This window comes from Lissotriton vulgaris, chromosome 9 (genome assembly GCF_964263255.1).
Source record: "Lissotriton vulgaris chromosome 9, aLisVul1.2, whole genome shotgun sequence".
Lineage (NCBI taxonomy): Eukaryota > Metazoa > Chordata > Amphibia > Caudata > Salamandridae > Lissotriton > Lissotriton vulgaris.
Genome location: NC_141697.1, coordinates 157,226,062 through 157,245,572, shown reverse-complemented (window position 1 = coordinate 157,245,572; position 19,511 = coordinate 157,226,062). Strand labels below are relative to the sequence as shown.

Sequence of the window (19,511 nt, the reverse complement as noted above, 5' to 3'; positions counted from 1 at the left end):
GGAATAAACTTCATTGTGGATTATCGTTTACCTTGGATCTGCTTCATTTATTCCAAGACGCATCCACTGCACAGGTCAATCTGTATAATCAAGAAATGAAAAAAACCCTTCTACCAATTCAACACAATTAAAACATAACAATAAAGCACCACATGCTCCAACTTTTTAAGTAGCCCCATATTACTGTGAAAAACGTGGGGAGGGAGAAGACATACAAAGCAAGAGTTATAATTAAACGCTTACCTGGTTTAATCCGATCCTTTTCCACAATCAAACAAATCCTTTCAAATATGTTCTGCAGATGCTGAATCCGTTCGATCAGTTTATTCCTGTTGTTGCAATTTACAAATTCCGATTGCAGTTTCCTTTCTACTGCCATACGGTTGCTCACTATATAATCGCAACCGTTCAGGGAGCAGACCTCTACTTTCACGGCATGAGCCATCTTCAGGCACGAGATGATTTCCGACCCAGAAGAGATCTCGCGGCTATCCGCAAGAACGCAAAGCATGCTGGGACTTTCGGTCACTTTATCTAATGAACTTGACAGAGCAGGCGCCGTTCTGTTAGAAGTGGATGAGCAGGAAAACGACGAGCTCCCTGTATTGCCGTAAGTTAATGAATGTACTTCCTGCAAGAGAATACAGAGATGTTCACAATATTACTAATAAGAGAAATCCAATGTACTGCGTTTTGCACAATTAAAAAATACGTCATACAGATTTCTTCAGCCAAATTTTTTTGCCATCACAATGTATTCGGCACAATCCACAGATGAAACTGCAAAGTTAAACAGGGCGGCTAATGATGAGTAGTGGTTGAGATGGAGAAGGAAACAAAGACTAGACACATTTCTAAGCCTCTTTTCAGAGGAGAAAATAGCAACTACGAGAAAGAAGTTCCCCAATTACAAATATAACAAACTACTTACCTTCATAAAGATCTTTCTGGTGGATACCATAACTGCAGATTCATTGCTCCCGCACACTGGTAGGTGAGCTATCAGCTTTTGTCACAACTTTGGACATGATGGCTCAGAACCACATATAGGGGCCACCCCACCCCAATAACATCAGTTCATCAGACGATACTTCCTGTGCCTCTTCACACAAAAAGACAAATGGACAGTGTGTCAACTCTAACTCAGAACGCTATTACCTACGAAAAGTCCACCCCTCAGAAAGGTGAGGAGAGCGGGCAGTGAGGAATTTGCAGTATATAGCATATTTACCAAAGTAAATAACTTGTTCTTCTGGTGGATACCACAGTAGTAGTGAAGTAGTGTGGCTCACTGGTTAGAGGCGGCAGACCCGAGAGCAGAGGACGGCCCGGACCAGGGTTCGATTCCCGGCGCGGCAGGTTTCTGGACCAGGGTCAGCGGACTCGATAATTCTCTCGCCTCGGTGCCCACTCTAATCAGCGATCACACTCGGCAACTCTGGGCATTAGCTTGCCTCATCTTCACTAACGGCCCCACCAGACCGCCGGGGATGCCTGGTCTCACCCTGGAGATACCCATTAAGGGACCATCTCTCAGGGAAGCCAGGAAGGGTTTCGCAGCGGTCGAAGCGCCTTGGGACCCTACGGGTAAGTAGTGCGCTATATAAATGCCAATACATAGATTCTTCACATTTTGGATCAATAAAAAAGCAGGACCTTCACAAATGTGACGGGTCAGAGGAGTGAGTACTACACCAAAGAATTCTGCTGAACCGAGGACAACAGGGCCCTCCCAGCAGAACAAAGAGCCAATACAGTAATGTCTGGTGAATATACAGACGGATGCTCATGTAGCAGCTTTGCAAATTTCAAACAATACTTCTTGTCAAGGTGGAAGGGGCCTTTGTCATAGTAGAATGAACCCAAAGGCCCCGTGCAAGCTCCTTTTATGGCCAAGGCTTAGCAAATCTGGCTTTCCACTTCTCCCAGTTGACCTCTCCAGAACAGTGTGGATGTGCCTGTTACTACGGCCAGGTCTGGCTGAGGCAATAAGAATGGCCTGCCGACTGTCAGGTTGGCGTCAGCCATTACCATTAAATGTCCCGGCTACTTTTTGCAGAATACACATCTTGTGCAATAGCATCGCCCAGTATGGCAAGGGATCCACTGCCAGGAGACCAAAAAGCCTAAGAATCATCCGAGCCTGAACAATGACTCATGCTTGAGACATGAGACTCAACAGTCTGAAGATGAGCTTTATTTTTGTTAATCGAAAACCCCAGGTTGGACAGGAATTAAGCTTTTGCCTGTAGGTGGTCTGAGGCAAGCCCACACCAGCAGCCAAATGTCCAGGTAGGTTTATAATATGTGTAATGGTGACCTCTGTACCACTGACATCACCTTTGGGAACACCTGAGTGGCTGAGGTAAGGCCAAAGGGAAGGCCGGTGAATTGCAAATGTTCTGACCCCATTACAAACCAAAGGTAATAAGCCTGTGGGGTATTGCAGGATCACACATTAAAATACAAGTCCTGCAGGTCCGAAGACATTATCGAGTTTTGGTAATTCAAGGTCAATCAAACCTGATTCAATGTCAGCATCTTGAACTTGTCTTTCCTGAGGGAGCTGGTCAATCGAATGAGGTTTAGTATTACAGTTAGCCCTCCATCTTTCATTGGAAACTGGAAGTATTGGTAGTGGTGTGTGCCCCTCTGAGCCTTGGGCACCATCTCAATGGGGCCCTTGCAAACAATGTCTGAACTTCTCTGGAGAGAATACCAGCATGATTTGCTGATGTTTGGCTACAAATAGGAGGAACATGCAAAGGGTAGACAAAAATAATCTGGAAAAAAACTAAGTGGACAACCTGAAGGATCTATTGGACTCTAGTTAACTGCATGCATGCCAGGGATGCAAAAACTAATTCTTTGGATGAAAAACTAAAGAAGCCTTGCAGCAGCTGCAACAAGAGAGTGGGGAGAAAAGAAGAAAGAGGACATCTGAATCTGTTGCTGACCACATCCTCCACTTTGGGCTGGACTGTTGTGGAGAGTGTGAGGGCTGCCTCTGATTGTATATAAGGCCCCTTGAGAACCCTTGAAACATATATGTTGTTGGTGGACCTGGTGAGTGGGAGAAAGAAGACCAAGAGCAAGCTTATCTCAACTGTTATTAAGTCACTCTTCTACTGCTATCACGAAAGAGCCTAGTTCCATTGAAATGCACGTTCATCAGGGAAACCTGTATGTTCTAGAAAACCTGAAGCATGCACCCAAATGTGGTATCGAATGTCAACACTATTGCTCATGGCTCAGGTGACACCAACCATGGTATCCAGCAAGCTCTCTAGCCACATCTTGGCCATCACTTATAGTCCAGGCAAAGGAGCAGTGCTTGATTTGAGCTGGTGATTTCTGGTGCTCTGATTTGTACCCATCACTAACTTCCACTCCATTCCTCTACGTCAACTTCCCCTTTAGGAACAAAGAACAACATGGTCCTGGGAAGCTTGATTCCGGTCCAGGGAAGACATGGCTTGGCAGTTCGGGCTGGACTGTTCCCATGAGGCACAGGGTCAGACTGATTTGCATATGGCCATGTCTGAACTGGGGTGGCGGAGTAAGCTAAAGAGCGGTGATGGATTAAACCCAGATCAGTTGACTGGGGGTGAGTGTTTGTATTGTCAACGCTCCGTCCATCACCCCCGTTGGTTTTTCTTTGTGATGAATTACATCATCGATGGCTGTAGCAGTGTCCTGACAGACGTTCAAGCCTTTCATCCTAACTAAGGGTTGCTTTGTGTAGCAGCTTAGACATCCCAGTGTGAGTCACTGGTGTAGTATTTCACTGAACTGAACAGAAATATTTTTTCTGTGTCCTGAAAAAAGTTAAGGCCTCTGATCCTGACCAGCGTTATCTTGAACTGTAAATATAGACACCATAGCAATTCATCTTCATGGCATGGCTTTACTTAACTGAATGTCTGATTTCTTCCACTTTGTGCAGGGTTTTATTGAATTAACAAATATTCTTTGTTGCTTGGACTTTTTAGGAACTTGTGGAATCTGATGCATCACATAAGGAGTGTTCTCTGCTGCTTTAACATTTTTATGGCAGCAAAGAGTCATCGATTATAAACTGGTAAAAGCTTATCTTGTCGTATGTTCATGCTTCTGTGCTGATTTGGTTACTTTAAGAAATCTAGCAGACTTCCAGACAACATTTTGTAATACTGAGTTTGTTGATCGCTTTTTCCACATCATCCTTAGTTCTTTTCTGAAGTAACCTAAAATTTGTCTCAAACACTGTGTGGCAATACCATTGTTAGGACTGTCCATTGTGGATCGTTTAACAAGTTTCTGATTTCTTAAAATGACTTCCCAATGGAGCAGTTGGCATCCCCCGTCTCTTAGATTTGTGTTGAATTCTTTTGGATCTCTTGCTTGATTTTTCCTATGAATGCGAGATTGCTATCAATAATAAGACGTCTTTTGGGAGATTCTAAGCTCTGTTTTAGTGAACATTTAAGCAGTGATATTGTATAACTTCTGTCGGACAGTTTTTCTAACAAGGCTTCTACTGATAACAAAGTTAATATTTCTGAAGCAGTTGTGCATAAATCTTAAAAAATTGGCCACATGGTATATTATCCCTTAATGTTTCTTAATGAGTCAAAGATTTCGTAATGAATGAAACAGTTTCCTCTTTATCCAAGTCCATCTATAAAGGGATATATACAAGCTTCCTCCATAGTGAGTTATGTACTGATCTAGAAAATAGATGAAATTCTTCTCAAATTTAGAGCCAATATATACATCTTTGGTTCTTGTGTTGAACCACTGATGGAATTCTTTCAGACAAAAGGTCTCACTACATTATCAATAAAACTACTAAAGCAAACAAAGGAAACCGTATGCCTGAATATTCTCTCATACATGGGCCAGGAGGGTCATAAAACTGGACGGCATTAATATCTCGGTTTTTAAAACAATTCTAATTGTATTCACTGTACAATAAAGCTATAGAACATTCAGGCCGAAAGTGTAGATTATGGCAGACACCACATTACAAATATAATTTTTTAAGAACTGTAACACATATCACATTAGTGCTTTCCCTTATAAGCATTAATACCATATTTTTTACCATTAGTGTGGCATTCGGAATCGTGTAATCCAATTTTGTATGACTTGACCCATGGTTATGCTTATGTTCATAGTTATTCCATAAACAAAGGAACACAGTTTTGTCATGAACAAAGATAATAACCCTTCGCTAGAAAAGAAAAACAATGTTTTTGTTCTTGTAAAACCCTCACCCACGAGGGTTACCCTTTGGTGGGATCATCGAGTCCATCCCAACCGGTAGCAACCTTGGAATTACGTCGGAGCACTATTTTCTTATACAATTATAGAAGATGGTGTTTTATGAGAGGGGGGACTGGGGGGGTGGTGTAGTTTAAAAATACATGGCTGGTAGGTATACCTCCAGTCAATATGGTTAAAAAGGATAGGGGGAGATTTAGGGAAAAAAGCAGATTATGATACTGATTTCCTAAAGGTCGACATGTTTCAAGCCGTACCCCTAACTGACTTTTCTTTAGGACCTAGGGAATCCAATTCCCTGGTTCAACTCCTAATACTTCTCAATGACAGAACACTATTTGCATGCCAAAAAATGAACAAATGTACCTTTACCACCTAGTTAGGCTTCAATCACTGCTTGTATAAATAATGCCTTCGCGTTGCTTCACGGTTTCTCCTTGAGGAGAGGGTAGCCGGTTGTCACACTCACATCAGGACGACACCTCTTCAGTCCACACCTAATTAGGATAGCCCTCCAGTAGAGGGATCTGTAGCGGATAGGGATGGATCCGACTTACCGTGACTAGGAATGTGGTTCCAGCTAGGACAGGGTGCATACCTCTGACAACCAGAAACTCAACTGCTAACAAATATTTAGACTTTCAGCAAACCTTCATTTACCGGTTTCTTATTGAGTCAATTACATTGTTCTTCTATCTGCTTTAACAGACAACATGGGGGAATGGGCCAGGCCACTTCAGCAATTGGCTAACTTCACTATGAGTGACAGAATTTTTCTGTTTCAGAAGGAGAACATCCCACACACAAAGGAATTTTGTTTAGGACGAATTTAGCAATATATGCTTTTTGAGATTTTTTTTTTTAGTTTTAGACATTTTTTTTTTTTTAGATTGATGAATGCTCGGAAGCTTCACTAACAATAACGTTTTGCAAAAACCATGACAATAAAATTGACAAAGTCAAGAGACTGATGGAATTGTCAGACCTATTAGCTTTGGCAATGCTTCTGTCTGCACAATTTCCTATGGGTGACAATGTAGTGTATTCTTTCCTCCTCTACTTCAATAAACATTGACAAGCCAATTATTTTCTATAGCAAAAAAATGTCAGTGTTTGCACAAAGGCAGATGGGGATGATTTGGGGATAAACGGAATATAAAAGGGGAAGTCTTTGTTTCGGGATGATAGGGGTAACGCCAATGTGGCATACTGGTTGCATTTCTAATGCTCTAATGACAGTTGCTGCTGGGCCACTTTCCAGGTGCCAAACATTAAAATAAGCAAATTATATATATTATGCAAGTCTGCCTTGGTATAGGTAAATTAGTTTAGGTAAATAGTTATTTTTAGGTTTTATAGTTAATACCGTCCCTTGGAAATATGTGCGTATTACTTATTAATATATTTTATGAACTCTATGGATATTTGTGGCCATCACATATTCGTGTGCAACTTTTCAAATACAATAAAATATGTAATTACTTAAAAGCAAATACATACGTGCACGTATTGCTCTGCAATACAAAACTTGCCAGCAGCCAGGCTGGCAGTCTTCTCAAAGTCCAGTTGATTTAACGCGACCTGACTAGCATTTTTAGAAACACACAAAGCGTTCATCCTCTTAACAACAAAGCATACCGTGTATGGCGCCTGCGCCTTCGAGTGGTTCTTCCGTAAGCCTGCACCGACCAGCGTAGCTCCGTTTTCTGGCTGAAAGTCCAAGACCTCGGAAACTGAAGCCTTCATCTGAAGTCGGGCCTGGCACCGGTCCTTCAGAAGTAGATTGCTGGAGTTCCCCCCAGGGTCCGGGGGCTTTTTGAACCGTATGGTGGGACTAACAGGTAGGGGCTTCTGGAAGGCGGCCTGCCTCTGACCCGGTGTTTTAGAGTCTGCTTTCAAGTGCACTACAGGTGTCCCTTTACTGGTGTTTTTGGGGTCCGTCTCTTCTTCACTAGAGTCATCTCGGACAATAATCCGGGATACCTTCTTTTTCGGATTTTCAATTTCACAATTTCGCTCTGCCTGTGCTTGTTTTATCTTAACCCTGCGTCGAGTGCAATATTGCTTTCGCCCACCAATAAAACTATCTTGATTAAGTAGGTCAAAATTAATAATGGCGGCATCTTCCTCGTCACTGGATTCCATCCTGGACGCAGCTTCCTCTTCATTGTCTTCTTGGACACAGAAGCTGTCCTCCAAGTACGTCTCATCCTGTTCAGGAACCTGTAAAAGAAAATAACATTGCATTTTAAACTACAACTGCGGTATCTTTTTGTGCCATTGCAATGCTCTTAGCTCCTTTTTTGCCTTTTAAGGGAAAAAGAAGAAACTCGAAAGAACATCTTGTAATCTGACGTTCCTCTGACTTTATTCCATGCATACATCTGAGAGCTACAATGCTAGCTTTGCAAATTGCACGTTATGAATAAATACAGCAGAGGTTATATATATTTGTTTTTTAAATCAAACCTGGCAATTAGCAGGCTAGCCTTCAAGTGAAAAAACAGACCACAATTTTAAGCACCCAAGGAGAAGAAATGTTAAGTTCATATATATACTGGATATGCAATGTATGGCAGAAGGGCATGATCCAAGCTAGAATCAGGATAATTGCATAAAATACATCTTAAAAAGCTGGAAATCATTTATATAGGGCTTTCTGTAACTATATACATTTGTCTTTTGTATCTATTTTATTGACTTTTATCCATTTATGAATATTGATATAATAACGTATTATCGATATGCACAATAAATTAAGGATATAACCTAATAAAAAGAAAAATTATTAATCATTACGTCATACATAAAAGTCTTTTCTACATACTGTTTCAGCTCTGGTGTGATGAGGTGACTTATTTCCCTCTGTTTTAAATCAAGACGAGACGCTTCATTTAAGAAATAGTTCTCAGGCGGTTTGTTTTGTTTGTTTTTGACGTTTTCTCCTGCACCCCTGCCTAGGTATCAGTCCAGGGGCCCCCTTATGTGTGACTTTTTTTCATACTTTGTTACGCAAGACCTTCGGCTCACTGATAACCTTTTGTTTGACTGGTCCCCACCTAGAGTGTGCCTGTCAGTGATTACATCCCTGTACTTTCAGGCCACAGAAAGAACTCCTACATCCAACACAGGGACTTGTGGTCGAAAGAAGGTGCACACATTACACCGTGTCAAAGCCATCTCCCAAACCCCCCTGCATTAAAATCCCAAAAATCTCAATATGATTAAAGTGCAAAACACTATAAACAACCTGAGAAAGCAAGAAGGGAAGAGAAAACATCTGGCAGCCAGGATGTACCTTTTGAGATCGAAAACTTGTTTAGAGGAGTCAGGGAAAGTTATAAATACTAAGGGGTGTAAGAAAAAACGCAACCCATGGATGCCAATTAGGGAGGCGGGGGTAGCAGCGTCGACCCCTGCCACGCCCTATGGTAACCCTGACTTTTCGACTCCAGGTCCGAGAGGTGATAAAGTCAGCAGCGCAAACAAAAAGTAACCAGGGGTTTTAAGAGCCTTCCTTGTCCTTGGCTTCGCCTTTTAACAGCATAGAGGAGGCATGAGGGAGGCAAAGGGTGGGGATGCGTGTTGTCACTTTGCTACCCCTGGCATTTTAGTGATTCAAGCCGTGTATCACAATGCAGATAACAGTGCCCTCAGCATTCACTTTGTTACTGCCTGCACAGGAGCCGTAGGGGTCTACTTTACCATCGTATCTGATGTTAAACACAACACACAGACTGAGAACTGTATAAACTATAGTCACATCAGGGCCACATGAACCCCCGCCCCACATGCCCAAACCCGCAAATAACACAAGGACACAATTAGGTTTGGGTAAAAATTGCTGCAGGTTTATTACATACAACATATGTAATGACGGTGGGTTAGCTTACGGGCGATCCTAGGGCAGGCCGCATTCTCGCCACCTGCCCGCCTGTTGAGCCAAACAACACAGTGGCAAACCACCCAACTGTTGTACAAATACCATAATTATACTGACACGCCCATTTGCTGGGCGTGACTAGGCAAACCCCCGGTTGCACAGGCCCACAACCGCCCGAAGGACTACTGGGGCGCCGACACGGATTCCTGCACCTCCCATGAGGTAACAGGTTAGGCTCTGAGATTATGCTCTGGCACCCCTATGTGCCCGCTGACGTCCAGCGTTTGCACCTCTCTTCTTCCGGATCGCCCAGTAACCCCGCCTGCAACGAAAAAGAAACACATTAAAAGCTCCCCCCGGAGCCCCCTCAAGCCGACACTCTGGGTTCGAGGAAGGGCGGGAAAAGAGTTACCCAACATGGAACTGCGACGTCCGGGGCGGCAAAGAGGCCTCCCCAACAGGGCCGAGGCCTGAAGTACTCCAGACGGCTCCTCCCCACCGCCCCGGACGTGCATCCCTACCAGTCTCCACCAACCAGGGGAGACTGCCTCAGGAGAGGAACACTGCGTCATGCGGGGGCGGGACAGCCCTCCGTGACTAGGAGCCCGCCCTCCTAATGGCCACTGCGTGGCCTCGGGCAGGCGCATAGTCACATCAGGGCCACATGAACCCCCGCCCCACATGCCCAAACCCGCAAATAACACAAGGACACAATTAGGTTTGGGTAAAAATTGCTGCAGGTTTATTACATACAACATATGTAATGAGGGTGGGTTAGCTTACGGGCGATCCTAGGGCAGGCCGCATTCTCGCCACCTGCCCGCCTGTTGAGCCAAACAACACAGTGGCGAACCACCCAACTGTTGTACAAATACCATAATTATACTGACACGCCCATTTGCTGGGCGTGACTAGGCAAACCCCCGGTTGCACAGGCCCACAACCGCCCGAAGGACTACTGGGGCGCCGACACGGATTCCTGCACCTCCCATGAGGTAACAGGTTAGGCTCTGAGATTATGCTCTGGCACCCCTATGTGCCCGCTGACGTCCAGCGTTTGCACCTCTCTTCTTCCGGATCGCCCAGTAACTCCGCCACAGCCCGTGAGGTGGTTCCCGCTGCCGCACGGGCCCCCCACCATTACTACTGCTCTCTACCTGCAACCTAAACCTAGAATTGCTACCTCCCGACAGAGGAGGAACAGGGCAACGCCCATAGGCGTGGGGTGCTACCATGAGGCACCAATAAACCTGTCCTACAACCCCTCAGGGAAACTAAAGGGATAGGAAGGGGCCCCTACCACAGAGGCCCTCAGAAGCATGAAACAGGCTGTCCAGCGCAAGCCGCTGGGACACCACCTAATCCCTTCCCACAGAGCGTCAGAAAACTGCGCCATGGAGTCACTGATACATCTGAATTACTGTCTACATAATCCAGCAGGGATAGTAATTATGCTCACTGACACGAGGGAATAGGAGGGCACCAAACATACTATAGAACTAGAACGAGTCCCAGTTAAGCGATAATCCGGGTTCCCAGGCAGAACAGCCGGCGTCCCCTGCCCACTAGGTTATAGGCTGGGAGCGGCATCAGACATATCGATAAGTTAGCTAGAATGAAGGCCGAATTGGGTTTAGGGCTGGTAAGCAGCATCGGCCATGATACCATAGGTTAACTAGTCTGTAAGCCACCATACAACCACCTCCCGGGGAGAACTGCGCCTGCAAGGGGGAGCCCCCTAAGCTCCTGACCTGCGTAGGGATATGCCTGGAGAAATAAAAGCCACTCAGGCACCCATTGGCATAACCCCTACCGAATACAGCAGTCTATTGCAGTATGCAATGCATATATAGGAAACTAGCGACGTGGTCTTACCAGAGAAAACAGAAAACCACGGGGACAGCCGATAACACATGCCCCCCAGTCCGGCCTACCGGCTGCCAGTCTATCCTACCACAGGGATAGCTTGTCCTAGGTTAACTAGGCCCCCCCCCCCCATAGGGATAGGGAAACGACACCGGGGGGGGGGGGGGGGGCACCGGGTAAGATACCAGATAGAACATTCTCTAAAGGACTTCTAAGGACCCACCTCAACGATTATTGACAGTCCGGGCTCGGGCTGCGGAAGCCGCCGATGTTCTCCTTATACCTGAATTGATTGTTACACTGAGGCTGCAGACCGCAGGAGGGCTGCCAACAGGTACCCGAGCCCAAGATGAAAATTAGACAGCAGGACCAATGGAAGGGGGAAAAAGACTATTGACATACGACCTTCCCTATTCATGGTAGAGCAACACATGTGCTGTTATCAGGGGTGTACAGGTAGTATTTCACATTTTTACGTGTTTGCCATAATTGCAGTGCCCCCTATGTACCTGTGTGTGGTACTCTTTGTTGCCTGCCACGCCACTTCTCTGAACGCACTGTTTGCTATTTCTCACGTGTTTATCTTTGCACTTACACTTTCTCACGTGTTTACCTTGCACTTACACCAGCGTTATCATTGACAACGTCCCGTATGTTCCTATGCCCTGGTGTCCACAGAAAATCGCTTTCCGGTACTGGCCAGAAGAAGCCCAAGAATGGCCATACCACTAAGATTGCCTGGCAAAGAAAACATGTCTAACAGGGACGATTTAGTTGGGAGAAGGTTATTTTGAATGAGATATCATAGGGGGAAGAGTCTCAAATGTGGACCCATTCAGAATTCTCCGGTGTGCCACAGCACTAAGCCTGGTGATGGCTACAGCAGAATGATAAGTGTGAGGCGCACAATTCAAAACCACCCATCCACTCACAAAGTACAGTCTGGGTGGCTGGGACATGCCAGGAGGAGGTGTCTGCCCACAATGTAGTATATTACCGTAGCAAGAAATTGTTGGTTAGCATGTAAACAGAACATTTGAGAACAGCACACCTTTACTGGCGCTAACAGACTACAGGGGATGCAGGGGAGTTGACCCCAATCCGCATCCAAACAAGTGCAGGCTGCTATGTGAGACATTTTATAATTGGGTGTAATTATGAGTGAAAATTCAATAGCCCACATTGATGCTTTCTCGTGAAAACGAGGGGAAAAACAGTTGCTCCACAAGGGCTCGAAATTATCGGCTCAAAAGACTTGTGCCCTAGCGCATACACTGTTTGAAGGCTTGTATATTCACACCTCATTCACACCCATACATAATATTTATTGTACCTGTAAAACAATTGAACCCCTAGTATTAACATAATAGCAAGCCTCCTGTATAACTTCCTGGAGTAAATACGGGGACCGTACATAGCTGCCAGTTTGAGACTAAGTATGTGTGGCATATCCATTCATTTTACGTGTGACATATGATGTCTTATTTCTAGCACTTCGCCGCATGATAGTAAAGGACTGAAAAGAGATCAGCCGTAGGGCCTATCAGTGTGATGCCCACCTCTCGTGTGATGAATGGGACCAAGTTAACGCAAGTGCTTCGGAAATAATAATAACATAAAACTTTACTGGATTTCCTTTAAGATTACCTGCGGGACAGATGCAAGGCGGAACTATCGAATAAAATTAGTCGTGCCTTGCCAAAGCGTCAGGTTACTTTCCGAAACATGGCCCGGCGAGCAGCATTATCTATAACTGCAAATGCCTTGTTTTCTTTGAGCTGGAATCGCAAGGTGTGGGTGCGGGGAACAAGCCAAAGAGTAGTTTGTGTGTCATAGGCACTGTCACCGGAAAGACATGGGTCCCATGATAGGGATAGAATGAAAATTACAGCCCTGATCAAATACAACAATAAGGAGGCGACAGGCGTCCTCGGTGCCACTGCACCCGCTGCAGCTACGCTCTTGTTAGGCTGTCTCAGTGAGGGAGTCTATTCATGTAAACAGCAGGAGTGGGTATTAATCTCGAATCCTGTCCAGCATCCAGCTATAATATTATCAAACTGGTTCTATCCATGCTATGCTGATGACATACTCCCACCCACACCCACGTAGATAACTACCTGCAAAGCTGATCAATAGCTTGATAAGGGAGTACCACGCTACATAAGAGTAGAGTTATACGCTATAGTGTAAATCTGTAAAGAAAACCCGATACATGTACGATATGAGACCAGAGTCAGTACAACCTACAGAAATTACAAGGGGCAAAACCCTCAAAGGCTGGTACTAGCAATATTGAGCAGGACGTACTAGGATTCCTTCCGCAAATCATGCAGGAAACCCAAGATGAAAGATCCGATAAAAGATGAGCAGGAAGCGGGCGGCATCATGCCCTAAATGTGCCTACATCATGCCGTGACGATACAGCACTAGTGCTGCCAGGGAGAGACCTAAGGCCTATATCTTGCATGTATGAAAACTAAGTATAACCAACTGTTATAATAAGCGGGAAACCAATCTACAGTTTCGGTAAGCACAAGAAAGAAATGATCAGTAATATGCGAAATCAAAACTATATAGGACAGTGATCCAACACAACGAATAACATGTTTTGGTATACACACACCAAATGCAAGCAAACAATGCAGCTTTGAGTAACTAACTGGCTGGATCCGAGCACGGTAGGAGTGACTAATGTAGGGTTTTAATGCCGGCAGGCCACCTAATCACTATAGTTCGCTTTTATCCATAATTGGGTCGTGTGATATATCCGATTTGGACCTCTGCGACTCAGGCACCAAGGGGTCTATGCCGGAAGCAATAATACCAGGGGGGGCAGTTAGCTCACGCCACGGAATACTCCCTGGGCATCTTTTGCTAGCTAAACCTGGCATCCTAGTTCTTATTATCTAAGTTACATAAGACAATCAGGAAACAAGGTGTGATAATGCAATACCTCCATAGCAGAGACAGTATATAAGCGTGTAACAGGAAGCACAAACTCCAGACTTTGTAGACACAACAATGGTTGGGATTGGCATTCCTAATAGTGCATTTCTAACCCGACAAATTTAATTTTATTTTATTTTATTTTTTTTAATTTTTTTTTAATTTTTTTTTGAAACATTAGGATAATGAGACTGGTGGAAACATAAAAGGATCCGATCCTATAACTTGCAGTTCGCAGGCAACTATGTGATGACAGGTAAAACTCACAATACTACAATAGGATTATAACTTATAAACGAAGTAACATAATTATCTGATACAAAAGCGGAAACCACTCAACTTATCCGAATAGCCAGATAAGAAATTATTTTTTTTTTTTGTGGTATTTATGGCCCGGGCGAGGCGTGGGATAGACAACGCGGCGCAATACATAGTTCCAATATGTATTACCTGCCGCGCACATTTTGGCTCGGAAGAAATAGTTCCAATATGTATTACCTGCCGCTTACATTTTGGCACGGAAGCAATGCCGTGGCTCAAACCCGGGACCCAAAAATTCCGCTCACGTGCACAGGAAGGAAGCTACCCCGGGCCGAGCCTGACCCACACCGAGGCACACACCCGAGTCCCTGAAGTCCCCTCGCGGGCACAGATTTAATGCATCCCCGAGCTGAAACCGACCCGGGCCGCAACCCCCCCTCAACCCGCAAAGTTACAAACTGTATCTCCTGCAGACTGGCAGCCGGCCAGGGACAAGCTAGCGAAAGACACCATGCTGCCGAAGGCATTCTTTCTATCCATGGAATGATATTCTGGCCTTGCGGGGCGTGCTGGCAATACCTCACTTCGCCGCACCTTAATCTGGGCATACTACACAGACAGCTGGGTGCTAAAATGGAGTACCACCGAACGAACCAGCAAGCAGTGCTTAATAGAGGTCTGCTTCAAAACGGCCCGTACCTGCCACTGCGCATCCCTCAGATAGCTACACTGTACAGATCGTCAGAATGCTATCACGCTGTGCGAACTAGCAGGCCGTGCATATACAGGGCTACTACATGAATAGCCCATGCATTAGACTGCGCATATCTCAGATAGTGTCACTATCATGGGCACTTTGCAAGAAAAGCAACATAATTTGGTAAAGACCCGTACATTGTATCCCCCTTAAAACCATACATTCCACGGAAATGCCCATCAAAGGCCGAACTTACCCACATGTGCAGTTATTAAAGGATTGTGCTCCCAAATTGCTGCAAATAAATGAAACAAGCCGCCCCCGAAAATGGCCGCACTGGACGCCATTACCCTGAGCGCCGAACACACCATGGTGTCCCCAAAATGGCCGCACCCGGCCACCATTACACACGTGCACAAAAGTCGAACACAACTGCCAGCGACCAGCATCATCTGCACGTTTGCCCATCAATATATGCGTGCACTTAACAATACTGCGTAAACGAAATCGCGCCGTCCTTGAATGTTGGGAGACTGACCAAAGTGTGTCAACACACGCAGAAGAATATATATGCTGGGGAGGCCACGTAATCGGGTAGCTAACCGAATTAGCGCCGCGGACAGAAACACACCAAAAGAGACCACCGCAGGCACCGCCGCATTACAACGCGAATAGCCCGGGGCTAGAGCAGTGGAGATGACCTCATGCCTCTTATATCCACCCCTACGTGCCAAGTCCGGCACAGCAGCAAATCACACCACGGGACGGAGGGCAGCTTAGAATTGGCGACGCTGCGCTCGGCACCATACCACCACCCCCGGGCTCCAGCCGGGCACCCGACAACTTGCCCCACAATCGAAAAGGCCGTAACCCCCAAGCGCAACACTTACTGCCACCGGAAGGGCGAAACAGCCCGACGCACCCGCTGCCCTACATAGGATGCGCTAAAAGCCACTGAACCACGACGGAACAATGACGGAACAGTGACACCGGCAGCCGAGGCCTCAACGCCCGCCGGACGGGGCCCAGCATATTCCTCCCGAAAACTACCGCACCGCAAATGCCCCCTGCTGCCAACATCCAACACACACCCCGATACTCGCGGGCAACACAGTCACTAAGGAAGCGCCACGACTCCACAGAGTCCGGCTGTGCAGAAGAGGGGGGGGGGGGGGGGGGGGGGCAGAAGGGACACGGTACGGCTGCGCCTGGAATGGCAGAAATCTGTCTCACACACCAACCACAAAATTCACACGGAGAGAACTGCGCCCGGGCGCCACGGCGCATGGCCAGATCAAACGAACGCCTACGGACACAGCCTGGAAGTGGGATCCTACCTGGCGAATGATTCATCAGGCAAACATACACATTCGAGTCTAAGACATAACCGTCGCCACGAAGGGAACGCGCAAGAGACTTAGCCTACGACAACAGCGCTACTACAAGTGTCCGCACATGCGTCCGAGGTTAAGCAAGCACCTCGGGAAAATATAGGGGACGGACTAAACGGCCATCTGCCCCCCTAATTCTCTCATAACGCGCTGGGCCTGAACAAACTAAAACGAACTCGCAGCCTAGCAATCCTCATCATGCTCTATGCATACCGGTGAAGGAAGGCGCCTTAGATGCCCCACATAAGTGATCGTACCCCTGGATAAATGCAAGGGAGACGTAACGAAGGGCACCGAGGAACAATCAGTTGCTCCGTGGGGCCACACACTCACGAGCTAAGGTAAGCGCCCCAGGAAGGAGACAACAAACAACTGCTCCGGTGATACACGAGCTCGCGAGCACAACAAGACTAAGGGCAAGGACTGCTCAAAAGTCCCATGCAATAACCAAGTGATACCCGACGCGTGGGGGAGGACCGCCGGGGCCAAACCTGTGACCCCCATGCCCCCGAACAAGACAATTGCCTACAACCCGCCTAAGTCCTCCCCACTCACCACAGGCAACACGGACCGTCGAACGCCGGGAAAAACGTCGCAAAACGCCGCAAGACCGGACCTCTGGAGGACGACCAGAGGGAAGAAAAGAGTGTCCCAACATGGAACTGCGACGTCCGGGGCGGCAAAGAGGCCTCCCCAACAGGGCCGAGGTCTGAAGTACTCCAGACGGCTCCTCCCCACCGCCCCGGACGTGCATCCCTACCAGTCTCCACCAACCAGGGGAGACTGCCTCAGGAGAGGAACACTGCGTCATGCGGGGGCGGGACAGCCCTCCGTGACTAGGAGCCCGCCCTCCTAATGGCCACTGCGTGGCCTCGGGCAGGCGCACAGTTTGAGCTTTTTTTGCTCTCCCTCTGTAAAACGGACTTAAAGAATGGTTCGTGGTGCTGCTCTGTAGAGCAAAAGGCGACAACTGGCCATCCTGTCTCAGCACATCTCAGAGACGTTTAGAGGAGTTCCCAATGCCTGGCCTCCACCTTGGGGGTGCCCAGGAGTGGACGCCTCACAGGGAAAGCCAGGATGGGTTCCACAGCGGTATACAGCGCCTTGAGACCCTTGCGGGTGAGTAGTGCACTATACAAGTATCAATTTACATAATGTACGAGGGTTCTTAGAAGGCTAAGTGGGGGACTCCAGGCTTCTGCTGGGGCAAAGGGTACTGTGCCAGGAGCGCACAGTCACCTGGCCCTGGACATCACAGAATGTACATCACTCCAAGAGGCAAAAGCTGCATCGAAAGGGAGGGGGCTGGCAGGTACCTGTCAGAACAAGCAGCGGAGGCCAGTATGTTCACCTATGCGCACTGCCCGGGGTTTGAGACAACAAACTGATGGAAGGAATGCTTGAATTAATCTCCACCACTGGTGACTGTTCGGGCCGCCTTCCAATCCTTGGTTTTTTGCCCACTATGCTAGCCCTGACAGAGACCAGCCTGAGTCACGCATATCAGTCTGGGTCCTGCTCAAGGCAGACCTAGCAGTAGGATGACCCCGATCTGGAGTGGTTTGTGCCCCAGTCTTGACGAGACTTGGCCCTGCAGCATAGGGTAAGGATTGCAACAGGGTTTACATTTGGAAGGAAGGGGTAGAACACCCAACTATTTAAATTTATTGACAATTAAATGCTGCTGACATTTTTGATGCAACATGTTTTGGTTTTCCATGCAAATTGTAGCAAAGTACATCTTTTTCAGTATAGCTTTGTAAGTGACTGTTTTGGGCCTATATTTTCACACAGAAACACACAATCACTCAAGTCTCACACTCACCCCTTGGCCTTGTGCGGCATGTTATAACTGGCATCAGAAAGGGAACCTCTGATGGTACCCATTCAGCACAAATAATTCAAGAGTATCCCACTGAGTCAAGACCTGCAAGGGGGGTTTCACATTAAATGTACTTCCTGTCTCGGAAAGCTGAGCGGTTCAAGAGTCCAGTTCAACATGTACTGCAAAGGGAGCTATGGGGAATAGCGTGGTATATTTACTGCCTAGTACTGCCATTTTGTAGTCCGGGTTCCTATGCTATAACCTGGTAGCTATCAAACCTACAAGCATCATGGGTGAAGGCAATGTTTACTGAGTGGTAGATAAATGGCAAATCATCAGAAATTAAGTTATATCTCTTTCTTAAATAAAGCGACACAAACAAAAGTATTGCAGGAAGGTATCTTAATCTGTCCTATAAGAGTTACTGCAAACGTTAGGATACCTGGTATTTTTCTGCACAGTTTCACTGTTGCAAATGACTTGTGATAATAGAAAATTGCCAAACTGCTTTTTCAAAGGAGAATGCGGAGCATAAACCAGGGAGGACAAATACTGAAACGGATAATGTTATTTTATATAAGGTGCAAGGAACGGGAGAAGTCACGCTTCCACTCGGGCACCTTTTGGAAACATATCAAAGGGACAGTAAAGATTTTATGGGTATTTAATTTATGTATTAGCAGAAAAGTGAATTTTGTTTCATAGGCGTCTGAAACAGTAGTTCCACGTGATCAGCACAAGGCACTTTCGAAATCAATGGTAATGGATCAATTAAAGGCGGAGCAGTGACGAAAAAGAACGAAGCAGTAAATTTGCATGCCAATACTCTCATATTCCAGCAAGTCGAAGATGTCCCCCCAACAATTATTCATCCTTTGAAACGAACTGATAACATTTCAGAAGGATAAAAAGAAATGAAACAGTGAATGGATGTCCCGAGGGAGACAGAAGAGCCCACTGGGTGGTGATGGCAGTAACAGCACCGAGCAAGGGAAGTGTGAGACCTCTATGTGGAGGCATAGAAACTGGATCAAAGTTGTATAAGGAAGAGTGATCACACCTGTGTGTGTGTGTGTGTGGGGAAGGGAGGGGGAGACACCCAGGGAGATACAGGAACTCCACCGAGAGTCTCGAGCCAACAGCACTGCACAGAAGGAGGGGATCAGCTATGAAGTGGGTCTGTAAGAGGTATAGTATTGAAGCTTACGAGGGGGACCAAAAGGGCGCAGGACTGCTAACCTGAACAACTGAAACCGGGCGAATGGCACGTCACTGCACCAAGTAAATAAGTGGGTGGGAAATGACGAGACTTACTTAGGGGGCAGGAGAGAGATATATTGTCTCAAATACTAAACAAAAAAGGTATCAATTTCA

At 46.4% G+C, this 19,511-nt stretch overlaps 1 protein-coding gene across 2 annotated transcripts in view; it reads right to left on the bottom strand.

Moving 5' to 3' along the window:
* FANCM (FA complementation group M) overlaps positions 1-19,511 on the bottom strand; it is an 861,212-nt gene that overhangs the window by 47,644 nt on the left and 794,057 nt on the right. For both annotated transcript variants that reach the window (XM_086937264.1, XM_086937265.1), the window contains 2 exons: positions 6,904-7,488; positions 244-631 (listed from right to left, as the gene is read on the bottom strand). In XM_086937264.1, coding sequence (XP_086793390.1) covers positions 244-631; positions 6,904-7,488 — 973 coding nt within the window. The remainder of the gene's footprint in view (positions 1-243; positions 632-6,903; positions 7,489-19,511) is intronic.